Source organism: Corylus avellana, chromosome 5 (genome assembly GCF_965113065.1).
Source record: "Corylus avellana chromosome 5, dhCorAvel1.hap1.2, whole genome shotgun sequence".
In the NCBI taxonomy this organism is placed as follows: domain Eukaryota; kingdom Viridiplantae; phylum Streptophyta; class Magnoliopsida; order Fagales; family Betulaceae; genus Corylus; species Corylus avellana.
In genome coordinates, this window is record NC_142494.1 from 7,989,835 (window position 1) to 8,008,934 (window position 19,100).

General features: G+C 37.1%; 2 protein-coding genes across 2 annotated transcripts; one reads left to right on the forward strand and one right to left on the reverse strand.

Annotated features, from left to right (window-relative positions):
* The first annotated feature begins 2,497 nt into the window (after nt 1-2,497).
* On the forward strand, nt 2,498-12,847 carry RING1A (RING 1A). Its single transcript, XM_059593997.2, has 10 exons — nt 2,498-2,931; nt 3,069-3,111; nt 4,884-4,942; nt 9,203-9,284; nt 9,428-9,548; nt 9,654-9,695; nt 10,277-10,801; nt 11,017-11,124; nt 12,123-12,347; nt 12,588-12,847. Exons 1-10 carry the CDS (start codon nt 2,625-2,627, stop codon nt 12,618-12,620), a joined length of 1,545 nt encoding a protein of 514 aa, XP_059449980.2. The 5' UTR covers nt 2,498-2,624; the 3' UTR covers nt 12,621-12,847.
* Nucleotides 12,848-14,701: 1,854 nt separating this feature from the next.
* Nucleotides 14,702-15,193, reverse strand: LOC148585334 (uncharacterized). The gene has a single exon (XM_088516714.1). The coding sequence runs from the start codon at nt 15,191-15,193 to the stop codon at nt 14,702-14,704; it is 492 nt and encodes a 163-aa protein (XP_088372840.1).
* Nucleotides 15,194-19,100: the final 3,907 nt, after the last annotated feature.

Consider the following 19,100-nt stretch of genomic DNA (forward strand, 5'->3'; position numbering starts at 1 on the left):
AACAACTTAATATTATGCTCATACATAGTACCAAGACATTTAAATGACACAAACTTTAGGTAAAACTCACAATTGAAAACCAGCTTACAAGAGAAGAGTGCCCAAGAGTTTATATACGCATTGTCAAGATTAGATTTAACCCATATGGAACACTAGAATTGTAACAGAAGAGTTTAAACATTTGGCAAAATCCTATGAAGTCACATTTTTCTATAAAATGCCAAAGTAATATCCATTTTGTGCAAATCAAGCACAGAGTTCATGTAGGCATTACACAACCCAATAGTAGGAAAAGAAAATCCATAATCCTGCATTCGAAAAAAAAAGTATATAAGGCGTAGAATGTGCAACATTTCTTCAAACAAGCTATAGGATACACCTATTGAATAAGATACAAGAAAATTAAAAAAAAAAAAGAAGAAAAAGATACAAGAATGCCCCTCAAAATTGACTCCGTAGATTTGACTTTCTTATTTTTGGTGAGAATGTGGAGGATTATGGAATGGCTTTCGAGGGCATAGCAATGAGGTTTTTGACTCCTTACCCAGTTGAGAAACTTTTTTTATTTATTTTCTAAGCAAATTGAGAAAGGGTTACTTACAACCGCAAGCGGTGGAAAGCCTCAAAAGGAGGTGAAAAATTCTCTAAAAATTCTCTACTAGAGAGAAGGAGCTCCCCTCTCAAGGCTAATAGAGAAGTGATTAGTAACTTTTTAGAATTGAGATCCCTTCCAATTGAGAAGATATTAGAAATTCTCTACTTGTTAATTGTGGCCCTTCATTTTAAATCCAAATAGTTTATAAAATACAAGTTGCTTTTATATAACCGAGACATTAAATACTGGCTTTTGTTTCACCGAGGTTTAAATAATTTTATATACCATTGAATTTAAAATGAAGGGCCACGATTAACAATTGGAGAATTTCTAATTTTTTTCCAATTGGAGGGATCCGAATCCAACCTTTTGCACCCAGTCTTTTTTTTTTTTTTTAATTATGGTCCTTTTGAATCATGAGCAATATATATTTCACTCTTAGGGGTAAGACGCTGAGCTTAGCTCAATCATAGTGAATTAGAAGGTAGTTGTGTGTAATTTTTAATTTTAATGTTTTAGATATTTGATATATTTAAAAAAAAAATACAAAAATACCTCATTCAAATTACCACCCCATCGGCAATGTATTTTTTAAACTACGAATTGTGTGAGTGTCCCACTTAAACTACCAGAAAATGTTAATGTTCTCCCAAGGTAGCAAAAAGACAAAAAAAAAAAAAAAAAAAAACTATAAAATCCTTATATATATTAAAAATTGTTGTTTTAGTTTTAGTTTTAGTTTTTAGTTTTTAGTTTTTAGTTTTTTTTTTTTAGTTTTTTTTTTTTTTTTTTTTTTTTTTTTTTTTTTAAATTTTAAATTTTAAATTTTATTTATTTTTTATTTAGAAACTTTACTTAGCCCCTATGAAGTTCCATCACTTTTGTAATGTTCCATCAAAGTTCAAAAAACTCTCAATTTAATATATCAAACATTCATTTTTTTTTTTTTTTTTTGCAATGTTATTTATCCGTTAAGGATGGAGGTTAAATCATACAACTAAACAGGTGAAATAGCCTTTATACCCCTAATAATTTTTTAAAATTTCAAAATCACCCTCAATTAAAATTAAAAAAGTGTCCCGCCTTGGTGACCCAATGCGGGTCATGAGCTTGGGACCTAGTGTGGGTCATGCCGTGACCCAACGTGGGTCGTGGGGTGATCCACGTTGGGTCACGGCCAGACACGCGTGGAATCTAGTAGTGACCCACGGCTGTGGGTGAGTAGACCCACGACAATGGGTTAAGCTGTGGGTAATTTGGAAATTTCAAATACATCCGTTACAATTTAGTAGAAAATCTTAACGAAGGGGTAACACCATAAAAAAAATAGAAGATCGATATACTAAATTATTACAAATCAGTATAAACACGTGGCGTTACTTTACATTAAAAAAATATGAGAAATGCTTGGTGTCAATATTTGACCCATATATATATTTTTTTCTTATTCTATCTTATAAATCAACTATTAAATTTGTAGACTTATGTGAACTCTACACAAATCAATAATAAATCTCACAAATTTAATAATTGATCTATTAAATTCATAAAAAAATATAAAAAAAATATGAGCCAAATATTAACACTCAAAAGTATGAAAACCATTTAAGGCCGAAACAAATGAATACGGGTTACTTGTCCTTCCAAGACACCTTCCAACGAGTTTCACCCGTACGGTTTGTTTCATCGACTGCCCATCGTGGCCTATACAATTTCTTTTATTTTTTATTTTTTAACAAAAATGACGAAAAATAGTGCAGAAGAGCCTTCTTGCAGGGGCTTCCACCGAGCCACCATGTGCCGCTTTTTCTTGGCCCTCGCCGTAACATCTGACTACAATATATATATATATATATATATATATATATACGTAATTTGGTATATAAAAGGAGAAAAGGCAGCCTAAAATCTCCCATCTCATTCTCCTTCTCCTTCGTCTCTCTATTCCTCTATTTCCAACGAAGACAAAAGCACGAAAGAGGAAACTCTCTCTCCCACAGAAACACTCTGTTTTCTCTGGGTAGTATCAATGCCTGCACAGAAGCGTTCTCTGTCAGAGAATCTGGACGATGAAGAGCATCATCAGCACCATGCCAAGCAATCTCGACCCGAACGAGAAGATGAGGATGGTAAAGAAGAAGAAGAACAGCGAGACGAAGAAAAGGAAGTAGAAGAAAAGGAAGATGAAGAAGAAGAAGAAGGAGAAAAAGAAGAAGAACAAGATGGTGGTGGTGATGGTGATGATGATGATGATGATGAAGTGGAAGATAAGCGACCTCAACAAAAGAAGAGACGGGAAGAAGAAGAAGAAAAAGATGATGAGGAAGAAGCAGAGGGTTACGTATCTTAACTCTCTCTCTTTCTATCTTTTGCTTTGTTTATCTATATGGGCTTGTATGGTGCAAAATTGAATCTTGTCTTCTGGGTCTTGCTTTGTTTTCACGATTAGCTCAAGCTGTTACTGTATTTTCAGATTCTGAGGGCAGCCCATCTTCTAGCTCCGAAGAAAAGCCCGAGTACTCTCTCTTTCTCTCTCTCATTGCTTTAATTTTCTTCTGTCTCTTGTTCACTGTGTAATTCTTATTATGATCGTGTTTGTATGTTTTGGGTACTTGTTAGTTGTAGATTTTGCTCGTTACGCAACTTCCGACGGCGCCTTTTGTTTTGGCTATTGATGGGTTTTCTTCTTGTTTATGGGGGCAATGTATTTTGATGAAGATGAATGTTATTGAATTTGGCATTGATGTTTGTGGTTTGGTTCTGCTCGGTGTAATGCGTGAGAGATTGCTGCATGTCCGATCTGTTTCTTGCTTGCGTACCTGTTGCTCGGCCATCTCGTTTGTTAATTTGTTTTACGTCTTTGATTGGTCGTGTACTCTTAGAATGATGCCCAGTTATTATTATGAGGCTACGAACTCTGATCGGTGACATGCTTGAAAGTTAATAGGCATATATGCTTGTAAGTTGTAACCAATTTTTTCTATTTTCTATTTTTTATTTTTTTATTTTTATTTTTGCTGAGCATGCCATCCATTGGTTTAATGGGGCTAATTAAGATTTGGAATATGTTTTTTTTTGTATCATCTTTAATGTTGGTGCCCACTTTTACAATTAGGCCATATGTCTATGCTGCTGTTTCTTCATTTATCTGGAGTACTTATTTTGTATTCAAAGTCACACCATACACCATCTGGATTGGCTAGTCAACATGATTAAAGAATTCAGTAGCTGTTTATCCAAGTAATAGATATAACTGGATAATGTAACGAACTCCGTCGCAGTTTATCCAAGTGCTATATATCAGTAGGTAATTAGATATATCTGGATATATGTGTAACAGATTTCACTAGGTATTTCACGATAACGCTGACGTTGTGAACAGAATACTTATGATCCACATAAAAATGTGACTGGAAGCAAAGATTTGGAAGTTGTTAGTGGTAGTTGATTGATTTAATTTCAAGTTTGGAGTTTGGATTGTGGTAAGCTCATTAGAAATATTTTGATATTCCTTAGCCATAGCTCATGACAATCTTCTATGCACTGTAGCCTATAAGTAAATAATTTGGGTTAAGAAGAACAACATACAAGCTTACCTTAAGACCAGAACTGGAGAAATTTTGCAAGATATGCACCATAGAAGGTTGACATGAGGGAACTTTCCAGCCAATCAGGATAATTGGTGCCTTTGTCAGAAACCTAGGGCCTTGGCCCTTTAGTGAGAGAGAAGGGGAGAAGTTTAAGATCCTTTCTGACGAACAAGTTAGAATGTTTACCTTAACTAATAGATGCTTAGATACCCACAACTGAATCTGTAAGCGGCGCAGGGCAGGAGGATGATGGAGTATGTTTCCTCTTGTTGTTTCTTGGTGGTTTGTTTCTATCTCATATAGAAAATAAAAACACTTAATAATATTTCCAATAAAAGACACCTCACATTTTTGAGGAGGCAAGAATTGGATTTTTCCACTGTAACTGCAAAACAGCTAGTAGATGAGTGAGGCATCTAGGATAGAGAAAGGATTTTCGCATTTCTTCTTATTTTTTTCGAAGATAGAGGCTTGTAGGAATGGTAGCATCTGACACTCCATTATCAAGGAGCCATCAATTTTCTCAACATCCAGCCATTACAAACACAGAATTTTCTTTGAAGAACGATTTTTGTTTCTGTAATTTATAGATACAGCTAAGAGATTTACATATGTTTTTGCTTCAAAAAAGCTTGTTCATAATCAAACAAGCAGCCTGTATGGATTTTGTCTCAATGGCCTTTTTGTTTCTCTTGCAGATTTGTCTTTGTACAACTAGCAGACATCCGGAAAGAAGTGCAGTGTCCTATTTGTCTTGGTATGTTGTCTTTGAAATGAAAAAAATTATTTTTAGGACATATATGTTGGTGTGTGTTTCCACCAGATACCGAAAAAAGAAGTGTTTCAACTAGATTCAATTTATAAAGTTGAACGCTTGTGCCCACAGATAGTTTTGTATATGGAAATATAAAATTAGGGAATATCATATTTAAGACATACCACATAGAAATGGGTCCTGTTATTATTATTATTATTATTTTAATGAATAAAATAGGTCCTGTTATTAGTGCTTCAGTTTGTTGATCTTGTATGTCTTGGTTACTTGAATCAGAACTTAGATGTTGTAGTTTAAAGGAACGATCAACGTACTATAACAATTATAACTGTACCAAATTTTTCCAGCTCCAACATTTTCATGCTGAGGCGAGGTTCATGCCTATGTGGCTTAATAGGCATTCCCTGCAACATCGAAAATAAGTTGTGAATCTGTTTCTGTATTCTTCTAGGATCCAAGTAATTAGGCTTCTAAAAGATGATATAAACTGATCTGGGTGTTCTTCCTACCAGCATCAGCAAATGGTGTATTCTACTTAAGATCCAGTTTTCTATGATCTGTCTTTTACTGGATGCGGACTATAGGCAATTTTCATAGTGATTCTTTCTTGGACTTTATTGCTCTTCTGTATTTTCAGTTGTAATTTCTTAAGAGGATTGTATATTTTCTTTTTCTGTACTTATTATTTAATTTCAGATAAAAGTTTTACATTACTAATAACAAAAAAAAAAAAAAAAAAAGGAATCATTCTCAGCCTCTATGGCGAATGAAAGTTACATATGTAGCCAATGGTCACTTGTTTTGGATTCCTATTTTAAGATACCACTTTGCAAAGGACAAATTCAGGTCAGTAAATGTTCATCTAGTGCAACCATTTGGTGCCCACCATATGGTTAATCCTTTTGCTTTGGTATACAACCATCCAGTGAACCATGCATTTATGGTGAAGGATGATCTTGATTCAAAAACATTGGTTGTATAATTTCAAGTTGAATGTAGAAGTGTGTTTAACTCAAACCAAAACTAACTCGAGGAAGGAATCATATGATTCTGTTTATTTGTAAACAGGTGAGAGGCCAACTAGGGCATGACTTGAGGTAGTGAGAAAGAACATGGTGGCTAATCATTTAGCATTTTTTTGGGGGCAAATAAATGATAACAATAATTAAAGTAAGACATACAATAAGGTTAGGAACCCCAGCAGAAACAAAAGACCAGCAAGTACAATGTCACTGAAAAACAGAACAAATGGAAATAGGGCAAAGACCCAGTTCAATAAAATTCTTGACCTGAAGGCTAAGAACAGGGCCGTGGATTAAACTAGCGGTTTGAGAGCAGTAGCTGAATGGATGGGATCCTCTGTTGGATTGGAGGAGAAATGGCCACTGCAAGAGTGAGCAAGAGAAGCTTGTTCATTGCAACAGATTTGGCCACACTAAGACGAGTGGGTCTTGGGCCACTGTGAGGGGAAACTACCACAAAAAAGGGTGTCATGAATGAAAGGTACCTTTTTACATTAAGGACAAGGACTCCGGCTGATGGGGCATCTTGAGACAAAGGAATGAGCAGCTGTAAAATAGAGGCAAAATGACAAGGAACTAGAAAGAAATAAAATATATTTTATTTGCCACCGTCCAAAGAGGGCAGTGGTTTGCCCTATTGAGATTTGGTATTGTAGCTTGGGCACAGTCGCAACACAACCAAAAGAGGGAGGTTAGACCCCTGGAGATTGGGGAAGGCCAGGGGTTGGCAGATCTAAGGGAGGAAGGCTAGATCTGAGGGAGGAGGTGTAGGATCTATGGGGTGGGCAAGATCTGAGGGAGATTTGTTTTTTTTTGTTTTGTTTTGTTTTGTTTTTTCTCTTTTTTTGGGAGGGAGGGGGTGAGAGATGCAAGTGTGTGGCCTTGGCAGAACAGAAAAGTTGAGGGAGATTGTAACTAAATTTATGGTGCTAGAATTTGACTTACTCTATTTAGTTAGATGTAATGATGAACTGATTCTAAATTTGATATGAATTTGTATCCCATTCCAGTTGAAAGTCTAGGTGCGCTTATTCTTCTCCCCGAGCCACCCTCCAGTTGACTTTGTGCTGCATACCTTAGTTATGCTTAGCCTGATGTTTGGAGAAACTAGATTCTCTTTTACTTCTAGTTTATTGTTTGATAGGTCAATAACTTAGGCACCCCATGGAACTTGAACTCGCAACGTTACCACTCAATTCTTATGGTGGGTGGAGATGCCATTTATTCCAAAGGCCATTGGCTTTTCCTTCAATCTCTGATGCCACCTTGTGCTTTGATTTTGAGTAGTAAATTTGTATGGTAAAGCAGAGAGGGGTGCATCCCAAGTACATGGGAAGTATGCAAGGGAGACCCCTAAAAAAGAGAATGAAAACTATAGATTATTCTTTAAAGCATATAGCCACCTAAAAACGAACTTGAAAGAAGCAGTGTTTGGTGGGTCATCCCAGGTAAATAGGCAGTGTACAAGGGAGAACTCCCAAGCATAAGTCATCCATAAACAATTTTGAAAGGTAGACTCATGATTTGGACTTCTTTCTCATATCTCTTCACCCATTTTCAAATCTGTTAGTTTTTTATTTTTTATTTTTTTGAATTTTAATCAAGTTAAAAACAATATCAATCTAGAAATGGACTTTTCTCTTCTTTTTATTATTATTATTATTGGCTAATTATACTTTTTTCTTTTTCAATTGGAATTTTTAATAACCACGTCAGGTGGATAATTCAGGAGGAAATCTGACTCATAATTGTGAGGTTCTTAACATCATGTGAAGTTCAGTATATAATTACTTTTTAGAAGTATGCATTAAACTTTATTTTTCAGGTCTAAGAGATTGAGGAATGTTTAAGGTGGTGGTTTTCGACATATTGAAATGTAGTCGCCTTGAACAAAATTTGAAAACTGTTCCTTTTATTAATTATATTTATGTATAAAATTTCAACAAAGAGACCCTTTTAACTGAAAAGTTTTATGATTTCCTGGACTGGCTCAAAACACATGGAACACACAAAACCTGACAAATACCTGCGCCTGCACCCACTTGGAAGCAGCCACAGCCACAGCCACTGATCAGCTCTGGTTGGTCAGTGTGTAAAGACAGAATGGCAGTCTTACTCCTTTGCTCATGCTTTTACTTATTTATTTCATTACCGTAGATCTTTGTTTTTTTTTTTTCTGGACACAAATTGGGTAGTGTAGTTTTTTTCTTTCCCTTGCTATAGTGAATATTGAGCAACTTGAGTGACAAAGAAAACTTGAAACAAGGCTAAGAGGCAAAACTGCTATCTAGAGCAGAATAAAGAAAAAAAGACCTTTCTTGGTCTTTCAGAGAAGAATTAACAGAAGAATGTAGTTTCTCAATTTTTCTGGAGGAGATTGACAGAATAATAATTCACGAAGACCTTTCTCATAAGATTTTTCTTCCTTGTCAAATTCACTAATTTTATTAAATAATTTAAGAAACAGGAGCATTCAACTCCAGATAATTAAAATTTGTGAGAATTTTGTGTTGGATCTTTAAAAAAAATTCCTTTTACTTAAGCAGCTTTCAGAAGATTCATGTTAGAGTCGTCGAACCTAAATGAGGTCAGTCTTTCATAGAAATGTGGTAGCATCTGACCACTTGTTTAAATTTCACATTGAATTCATGAGGGAATGTGCTCTCAGTGGTGATTGGTCATATCCATAATGTGCATAGTTCTATTCCTGAATCTTGCTTATTTTCTGTTATTCAAAATATGTATAAAATGGACCTGCTTCTGAAATTCTATTCATCCACGCCAAGCTCAAAGTGCCAGTCTGATGAGATAGATTTTAAGTTTGCATAAATTGAAAGAAAGGAAAAGGAGACTGAAGAAAAAAGGAAAATACAAAGAACGAGGAGTTTCTCTAGGTTAAAAGGGTATGCTAATTTAACTTCATATTCACACGGATTTCCGTTATAACTTATTTAATGCTATTCGTGTATTGATTTTTGGAGTCCCTTTTGTTATAGAAGTTCTGATTGAAGTTCAGCAGCTATATGAACATTTTTTTTCCTTACTCATTTGCACACTATATTCTGGTTGAGCAGCCAGTCCTAGGTTTTGTTAAAGAAGGAAACCATGATTCTACAGCTGATTATATCCTTATATGCCAAATTATACTTTCTTTTTATCATCCGTGATTATTTTTTTAATCTGGTAAAAGAAACATTAATCATGTCTGTTGCCTGCACAGGAATTATTAAGAAAACACGTACTGTAATGGAATGCCTTCACCGCTTTTGCCGGGAATGCATTGACAAATCAATGCGACTGGGGTAAGTATCATCTTTATTTGATTCATGGTAGTAATAGCATCCGGATTTACTTGACATGACTCTTTTGGTTTCCTTTAGTAAATAACTGTACATTTAAATGTAAGTTAGAGATAGTATTGTTTAAATTGGTGCTTATTTTTCAGAAATAATGAGTGTCCTGCTTGCCGCACACATTGTGCCAGTCGACGTTCTTTGAGAGATGATCCAAAGTATGATACCCTCATTGCAGCTTTGTATCCAGATATTGAGAAGTATGAAGAGGAGGTACCAGCTTATAGTTTGACTTTGTGGTTGAATGTATCTGATAGATTTTTTTTTTCTTGTTCTCTCCCCAAATCAAGCAGTAACTTGCTTAGTATCTAATCACAGGAATTAGCATTTCATGAAGAGGAGAAGACGCGCAATAAGCAGGTCAGATTCCTTGGTGAATGTATATCTGCATCTTGCTTGCAGATGCATGTGCATTTATTATTACTGCCCTGCTTTCGTACATGTTGCAGATCAATAATATTAAATTGAGGAAAAAGTACTTATTGCAGATTTTGTGTGGATAGCTTATGGGCCCACACAACCATGTCTATATATCTAAATGGGGTCACCACATTGATCATACTCATAGAATTATTGATGAGAATATCAGTTTTGGATCACAAGAGTAGTTCTCCTTGTAACATGGATGCTCGACTCATTAAAAACCTTGCCCTTATTCTCTCTCTCTCTCTCTCTCTCTCTCTCAGTGAGCAATAAATGTTTGGCAAGGTCAGTGTCTACAATTAGATATTCCTTATATAAATTGTAGACACTGACCATGCCAAACATTTATTGCTCACTGCTTGACATTTTCTTTGTTCATCTCACTTTCTGACAATGTGATTTTACTTTTAAGCGTATGTTAACAGACAAATGTACTCCAAAAGGCATCCTGTTGTTTGAGGATCGGTGGATTAGTACATAATTTTGTTATCAATGTGTTCTAATGCGTTGTTGAACAGATTCAAGCCTCAATTGCCCAAATTGTTCAACGACAATCAGAAGCTTTAGTTAAAAGACGCACACTGGGTAGAGATGCAGCAAGTCCATTTATGACAAGATCGCAGCGCAATAATCGGATTACTCATCCAAGGAGACGAAACTGCCGAGGCAATGAACTTCAAGGATCTGAGGACAATGAGGATGAAAATTACAATAAAGATTCATCTTCTGCTGATGAAAGATGTACAGAAGTCAGACAAAGAAGGCGCAAGAGACGAGCAGGAACCCGGTCTGCCCAGCCTTCTTCATCAGCAGCCAATTCAGATGTTGGATGCATTGAAAATGATTTGGAAGTCAGCAGAGAAAACAGAGGAATATCTCCTGGGCTCGTTTGGAACCCTGAACTGCTTGCTTGGGGCCGGGCTGGTACCCGGAGTCACACAAGGCATGGCAATTCTAGTGGTTGCAACAGTAAAAGCTCCCAAAATACTCGCTTGTCCAAGTTGGTTGATTATCTCCGGAGCTTAGAGGAAAACAACGATGAGGTAGAGATGGGTCTGTTGCACTGTATGTTTGAGTCATGTACAGGTCCATGGGTGTCAAGTTCCACCCATGGCTAAACAATACATCCAGGGAATGATAAAATAAAATTTTGTGAAGTCACTGGCTTTCAACTGAGCACGTAATGACCCAATTTGGGCTGCTATTACTTTTTTCTTGTAGTTTCACATCCTTTATTAAAGCTCTTCTTTGTTTGCAGCTAGATGTTCATCTCATGCTTATTTCTTTGGACAAACAAAGTACACCATGTTTGCAGCAGCCACACCTTTGCTGTCGACCAAGTTTGTCTGTTAAACACCTATGTGAAGTAAGATTTCTGTCTCAGTACCTTACATTTTGTAAAAGGGAAATTCTGTGATGATCCTATAAAACTTTTCTACTTGAAGATGAGACATAATTCTTGAAAATGAAGCAACCTCCTTTATTTTTTTAATAAATAAAAGAACTTTATTAGATAAAGGAAGAAGCTCTAATATACAGCAAGTATATTGGAACAACTCTTTAAGAATTGCAATTTACTGTTGAGAAGATCTAAAAAATCATGACAAAACATGGAATAGATACTGCCTAAAGCAGTCATCCAATCATATAATGGTCTCTGAACTAAGGACTCGATCGCATACCAAGAAAACTCCATCAAAAGCCCTACCATTTATATCAGAGAAATTGCTTTTTGTGAAGTTTGCTATACATGCCTCATTTCATTTCGATGTCATGCATTCTGTAATTGTAATAGTATACCACCTCGAACAAAGTAGTGACTCATGTAAAGCAGGTAAAACCTGACATTACTCCTGCTTTGCCTAGACTTAGTGGGATACATTTAGGTCCAAGATACACTTGACTTGAGTTAGACCCTCTCTATCAATATACATAGATATAAATTAGCCCGGCCCATCCTACCCAAACAGGGAACTAGGAGAAAACAGTAAACACAACAATAACAGATGATTGGCAAGCAGTAGCACCATGATTAGGCAGATGCCTTTGCAGCTGTCACATCATTAGTTGAGGGAGTTCAAAACTTGCCACAAAGCAATTCATGGCTTATAGCTGACTAACCCCAACCATGCACCTCTGAGACTTCTGGTTTTTTATTTATTTTTTGGTGATTTGCCAAGCGTGAGCTAGATTATAAAATATTTTCTAAATTACAAGGATAGGTCTGCCCACTTCTGATATGACACTTCTAAATGCTTTCTTCACATGACAATGTTAGCATAATTCTCGTTTTCTTTGTCACATTCAGCAGCCTCTCTCTAACTTTTGTGGTGCTTGTCTAATTTTTTAATGCATATGATACAGTACATTGCTCGCCAAACGCCTTTGGAAGCTGAAGAAATTGAAATATTAGCTCTAAAAGTGCAAGAGGCCAGCGGGCTTAAAGCCAATCACATTTTGGAAGATGCAGATGATGCAGATTGTGTGCCCATGCTGGTTGATCCATGTAAGGACCAGCTGCAGATTTTGGAAGAGCGAGAAACTTTGGCAGGGCTTAAAGCCAACTGCATTTCCGCCAGGAACCATTTGGTGAGTAACCATTTTCGTATTCTCACATTGCACTCTGCTTTACCAAATACTGAGCTAAACTCATTTATATATATATTCATATGCTTTTCAAAAAATTGTAAATTCTTCATGTTCTTTTACAAAGAGATTAGGACTCCATTTTCTAATGACTCCAGCTAATTATTCTGCAGATTGATACAGAATTCCTTTCCGTCGATCATTTATATAGTCGCTGAAATTTTATTTTTTTTGCTCTTTCAGGTTTTGGTATACCGACGGAAGGAGATTGGTTAAAATTCATACAACTTGCCATTGGCATTCTAGAGAAAATCAAAATTCATTGCACTTGCTGTTGATAAAGAGAGCTCAGTAGATGATGGTCAAGGAGAGGTCACAGGATGGAATTGAACCTAATTGAAGCATTTTTCCTATTGCATTGTTGATAATGTAAATCTATAGTGTGAAGTAATAAGTTTACCATAAGAATGCAAAAGAAAACAGTTTGATGTACCTGCATATTAGATAGTGTTTCATTTCCTTTTTTTTTTTTTTTTTTTTTAAAATATATATATATATATATTTTTATATCGGTGGGTTCGTCTGACCACAAATTTTGAGACGTTTTGTTGTGTCTTTGTTTATTAATAATTATCATTCACTATGTTGTTAGGAAGGGGCTTTTAAGGGCCACCGAAGCTTTCCCTCACTGGCATATGACCTTTGGTGAGTCTCGAATGTTTTTTCAAATCTTTTTTTTGTGACAAGCTTTTATTGCAATTTTTGACATGACTTAAACCCGACATACAATATTTCTGACAAAAATTAGCTTCAAATTTTGTTACAAACCTGTCTAAGGTGACGTGTTTATAAAGCATGTGAGAAGCACTTTATATTAAAAAAATATATGATTTTCTCATGTTTAAGGACATGTGGCAATTTATTAATGTGGTTTTTTCCAACTATATTTAGTATCATATATATGTAAAGATTAGTGGGATCGGATGCACTATTCAAATAACTAAAATTCTGATAATTAGAAAAAGAAATTTCTAGTTCACTTAGAACGAATGATCATTGCTCAAAAATTTGATTTTCAATATCAAAATATATGAAATAACTGTTCCTATTATTATCCTAAATGTCTCTAACGCCGACTAAATGAGATCAATATTAATTTATTTGATTGGTTTGTACCAATTTGCTACAAACTAGTTGGTAGCTAATTTTCGTTTTGCCTCATGAACTTTATTGCCACTAACCGCTAACCGTAACCGCCTTAGCGGTTAGTAGATTTCACTAACCGCAACCGCTAACCGGTTAACCGTCGGTTAGCAGTTAACGAAATAGATAACCGCCCGCTAACTGCTTTTTTAAAATTGAGCTTTTTTTGGGGCTTTCTTTAGGGCTTTTGGGCTTATTTTTTTGGGTTTTTTTTTACACTTATTTTTTTTCTTGTATTTTTAATATCTTCTTGGGCCCAATTGCTATAAAAAGAGCCCATATTAAAAAATCAAAAATATTTGACCCAAAATTTATATTTACTTGTACTTTAAAAAAATTTCCTTAAATATTAAATCATAACCAGTTAACTTTTTTTTTTTTTTTTTTTTTTTTTTTAAAAAAAAAAAAATCAACACAACATACAAAAAAAAGTTCAGAATTGTTCAAAAAATGGATAATTTTCTTTTTTTCTTTTTTTCTTTTTCAAAAAATGGTTAAATTTCTTTTTCTAAAAAATGTTCAAAAAATACATTAATACTTCAATTGTGATTATAAGTAACACATCGTTGAATCTAATGTCAATTACTTAATTTGATATTATATAATCATATAGTCTCATTAAATTATATCATATGATTCATATGATTAATTATTTAAATTCTTATCATATTTACTTATAATCTTTTTTCTTTGAATTAAACTTAATATCTAATGGTAAATGGTAATGTTCAAACTCCTAAATCCTAAATTCTTAAAGTATCTAATAATGCTTTAATTAAATTGTAGATTTGTAGTTATAAGTAATATATTGTTTAATTCAATTGAATCAATTGTGATTATCATTGTACATGAATCATATGATTAACTTGTAGACTTATGACTTATGAGTTATGTCATATTATATATGTATTATTTATTATTATATAATCATATCAATTATAGTGATAATATATAAATTACTAAAATTATAATGATAATACATTAATACTTAAATTGTATTTATAAGTAACACATTGGTCATTGTTTAATCAAATGTCAATTACTTAATTTGATATTATACGAATCATATCATCATTGTACATTAATAATATGATTTACTTGAAGTCTTGAATAAAGTATTTTTTTTTGATAAACTGTGTTACTATTATTTCCAATTAAGCATCAAAAATAGCTTCCTCAAGAACCAGAAGGTTCTGAATACAGAGAGGAGGGTCAACAACCCACATAGCATCCATTACACTTTTAGTTGCCATTCTTGCAAGCTCATGTGCTGGCCGATTGGCCTCCCTTCCACTGTAAGCTATCTTCCAGTGTGACAATTCACACAGATGATGGTGAAGGTCTTCGAGAAGAGGGTGCCGTCTACTCCAACCTCGCGCCCCCTGCTGAACTGCTTCCACTACCAGCTGTGCATCACCCACAAACAACGTGCTATCAAAGCCCCAGGTTCGGCAGATTTGGACAGCAGTAATAGCTGCCATTGTCTCCGCATCGATAGCACTAAGATAACCCCGTCGTGTGAGACTTCTTGCCATAATCATCTTCCCTTTGTGGTCTCGCAGTAACACTCCCAGTCCAATAAGTCCTCTGTCCGTGTCCAACGAAGCATCCCAATGTGCAATAATCCACCCATTCGGAGGAGTCATCACCTAAATAGGCCTGGCTGGTATCCCCGGTACAACTGGCGTCTCGTTGGCTTGTTGGAAATCTAGTAGAGCCCCCCTTGTACGTAGAAGCAGCTCTTTCGGAGAGGCAAAAGAACCTCCATGTATCACCTCATTTCTTCGTAACCATATCCGCCTTGCCAATCCAACGAACAGTCTCATTTCTTCCAGCTTACATACTTGGAACATTCTTTCCACAACTTGGACAAATTGAGGACCATTGAGGGAGCTTTTCTGAAATTTACGATCCCCTTCACCCCACACATCCATAGCTGATGGGCATCTCCATAGAATATGGAAGACCGTCTCAACCTCAAGGCCACATATAGGGCACCTTGGGTCGTCTATGATGTGTCGCTTGTGGAGGTTTTCTCTGGTGGGTAATATATCCTGGCAAGCCTTCCAAAGAAAATTTTGTTCCACACTTGGTACCTTTAATTTCCAGATCAGCTTCCACACGGCTCTACTGGAACTGCGTATTGAGCATTCTCCACGTCCCTCTTCCTCCTTCTTCTTTTGCAAATGGTAAGCACTTCGAACCGAAAATTCCCCCTTTACCGTACCCCTCCACACCATACAATCTTCTTGGTTTCTGCTACTAAGGGGGATGGCTAGAATCATTTTTACTTCTGCCGGAGAAAAAATCTGTTCGATGAGGTTGGTTTTCCACCATTTGGTGTCTCTATCCACAAGTTCACACACCCGAGCCGTCGGGGCAAGCACTGTCGGTTGGGATTGTATCATGTAGTCGTTCGGATTGTGAAGCCACTTGTCTTGCCATATGCGAATCTTCTCCCCATTTCCCACTCTCCATATAAGACCCTCCCGAACGATATCACACGTGCTTTGGATGCTCCGCCAAGCGAAAGAAGGCCGTTTCCCCTTTGGGGCATCAAGGATAGAACAGTTTGGGAAGTACTTTGCTTTCATAATTTTTGCAATAAAGCTGTCCGGCGACTCCCACATTCTCCACACCTGTTTTGCCAAAAGGGCCTTGTTGAAAAAATTAAAATCCCGAAACCCCATACCTCCGGACCCTTTTGAGGCCCCCATCTTGCTCCAACTCATCCAAGCAATTTTGTTTTCCTTCATCTTATGGCCCCACCAAAACTTTTGCATAAGTGAGTTTATTTCCAAACATAAGGACTTTGGAAATAAAAACACGCTCATGCTATAAGTAGGGATTGCTTGAATGACCGCCTTCAATAGGACCTCTTTTCCAGCTTGAGAGAGGAACTGTAGTTTCCAGTCTTGGAGGCGTTTCCATATCCGCTCAATAATGCTTCGAAAAGCCGCCGTTCTCGATTTCCCCACAAGTGTTGGTAACCCCAAATATTTTTCATATCGTTGAGTGGAGGGTATTCCAGCTAACTCCAAAATCTGTCGACGATCCTCCAATGGAGTATTTTTACTGAAAAAGATGAAGGTCTTATTTTCATTCATTTTTTGTCCGGATGCCCCTTCATATATCTTCAAAATCTCCGTCATGGCCTGCCATTGGGATTGAGTAGACCTGCAAAATAGTAAACTGTCATCTGCAAAAAACAGATGACTAATAAGGGGACCTCGTCGGGAGGTAGGAACACCCGACAGCCTCTTTTCATAATGGGCATTTGTCAACATGGCACTTAGCGCCTCCGCACAGATTAGGAACAGATATGGAGATATAGGGTCTCCCTGTCTTAGGCCTCTTGAAGGAATTATATTGCCCCAAGGAGAACCATTGACCAAAATTGCATACTTTGTCGAGGTTACACACATCATAATCAATCTAATCCACCGCTCGTCAAAGCCCATACCCTTCATAGCTGCCGCCAAAAATCTCCATTCTACCCGGTCGTAAGCCTTGCTCATATCGAGCTTGACCGCCATAAAACTTTTTTTTCCCCTCATCCCGGAGTGCATTGTATGTAAAGTCTCATACGCCGCGAGAACGTTATCTGAAATTAACCTCCCGGGGACAAAAGCGCTTTGGGTAGGAGAAATAATGAAAGGTAAAACTTTCTTCAGTCTGTTTGCAAGGACCTTGGATAAAATTTTATACATCACGTTGCATAAACTAATCGGACGGAATTCCGTAACACAAGAAGGGTTGTTTGTCTTAGGAATAAGGGCCACATATGTCGAATTCAACGAAGGGGGCATCACTCCCGAATTTAAAATTTCAATAACTGTTTTACATACCTCGTCTCCTATTGTTTCCCAATTTTTTTGGAAAAATTCTGTCGTGAAACCATCCGGGCCCGGAGCTTTAAAAGGAGCCATTTGTGAAATTGTCACCCTTACTTCTTCATTAGTGAACTGCTTTAATAAATCAGCATTCATCTCCCCCGAGACTCCCACAGTTAGGTGTCGTAGGCATGGTTCCATATCCTCCTCTGGCCCTGCTGTAAACAAATCAGAGAAATAGTTAACAAAGGCCTTGGCTACCGTCTCCGACGTCTCCCAAATCTGCCCCTCCACATCCTTGATCGTATATATTGAATTTTTCCGTCGTTTGGCATTTGCACATGCATGATAATATTTAGTATTACGGTCCCCATTTTTTAGCCACATTTCCTTGGCCCTCTGCCTCCATTTAGTATCATCTTTGTCCAGGAGTATTTGTAACTCCTGATGGACCTTTTTTTCCTCTTCACTTGCTGCTGTCCCTTCTCGCCCTTGCAGCTCCAATAGCTTTATTTTCAGCTCCGCAAGTTTTGGGTCCCGTTTATTTCTTTGCCATTGAAGTAAAGCTCTTCTACAGCCCCTTAATTTTCCATCCAGGTTGTTCCAATAGCTAGTGCGTGGGCCTGGTCGCATCCATACATTTTTAATCACATCAGAATATTCCGCCTCAAGAAGCCAACACGTCTCATGTCGAAATCTTGGTCCCTTCTTTCGATCTTTCTCCAGTACTGCAGGATATAGAATAATAGGTGAGTGGTCCGACCCTAAGGCTAGCTCCACGTGCACCTCAGCAGTTGGGAACAAATCTCTCCATGCTTGGTTGGCCGTGCCCCTATCTAGTCTTTCCTTAATAAATTCCTCCCCCTCCCTACAATTTTTCCAGGTAAACTTTGGCCCATAAAATCCCAAGTCATTGAGTTCGCAGTCCTCTAAGGCCTTTTGGAAAGCCTCCATTTGATGTCTTTGTCTCACAGCCCCGCCCCACTTCTCAGAAGATGTCAAAATCTCGTTGAAGTCGCCTAGGCAGACCCACGGTAGTGGTTGGAATTGAGCTAGTATTTTAAGCAAACTCCATGTAATGGGGCGTTTGGCCTGGACCGGGTGGCCATAAAACCCCGTCAGCTTCCAGGGTATAGGATTCTTTGGATCTTTGATTATGGCGTTTATATGATGTTGACTAAAATTCTGTATCTCCACTTCTATTTCCGAGTCCCATAATAACGCCAACCCGCCGCTTCTCCCAATACAGTCCACCACAAATACACCATGATATCCCAATGTGCACCTAATTGCTTCCATTTTATTCTGTCGAAGCTTGGTTTCCATTAGAAAAACCAAGTTGGGTTTTTTTTCCCTCACCAAACGGTGCAGGTCTCTAACTGTCCGAGGGGTCCCAAGCCCTCGGCAGTTCCAGCTTAATGTCGTCATTGCGGTCGGCGGGGCTGTTTTCCAGCCTCCGCCAATCCCGATCCATTAGAGAGACGCACTTTTCCACTGAATTTTTTCTCCTTTGGCCCTACCATGTCCTCACTGAGTGAACCACGAGGTTTTTTATTTTCCTGCATTGGCTCTTTTGATTCTGCCTCCACTACAAATTTTCTTTTCCACGCAGTCAGAGCTTTTGCTGGGTCATTGGTTACTTGGGCCCCCTGCATCGTTCGGGCCACCTCAGATATACATGGGCCTTTATATCCCGTTCCCCCCGGGCTTGGAGTGAGGC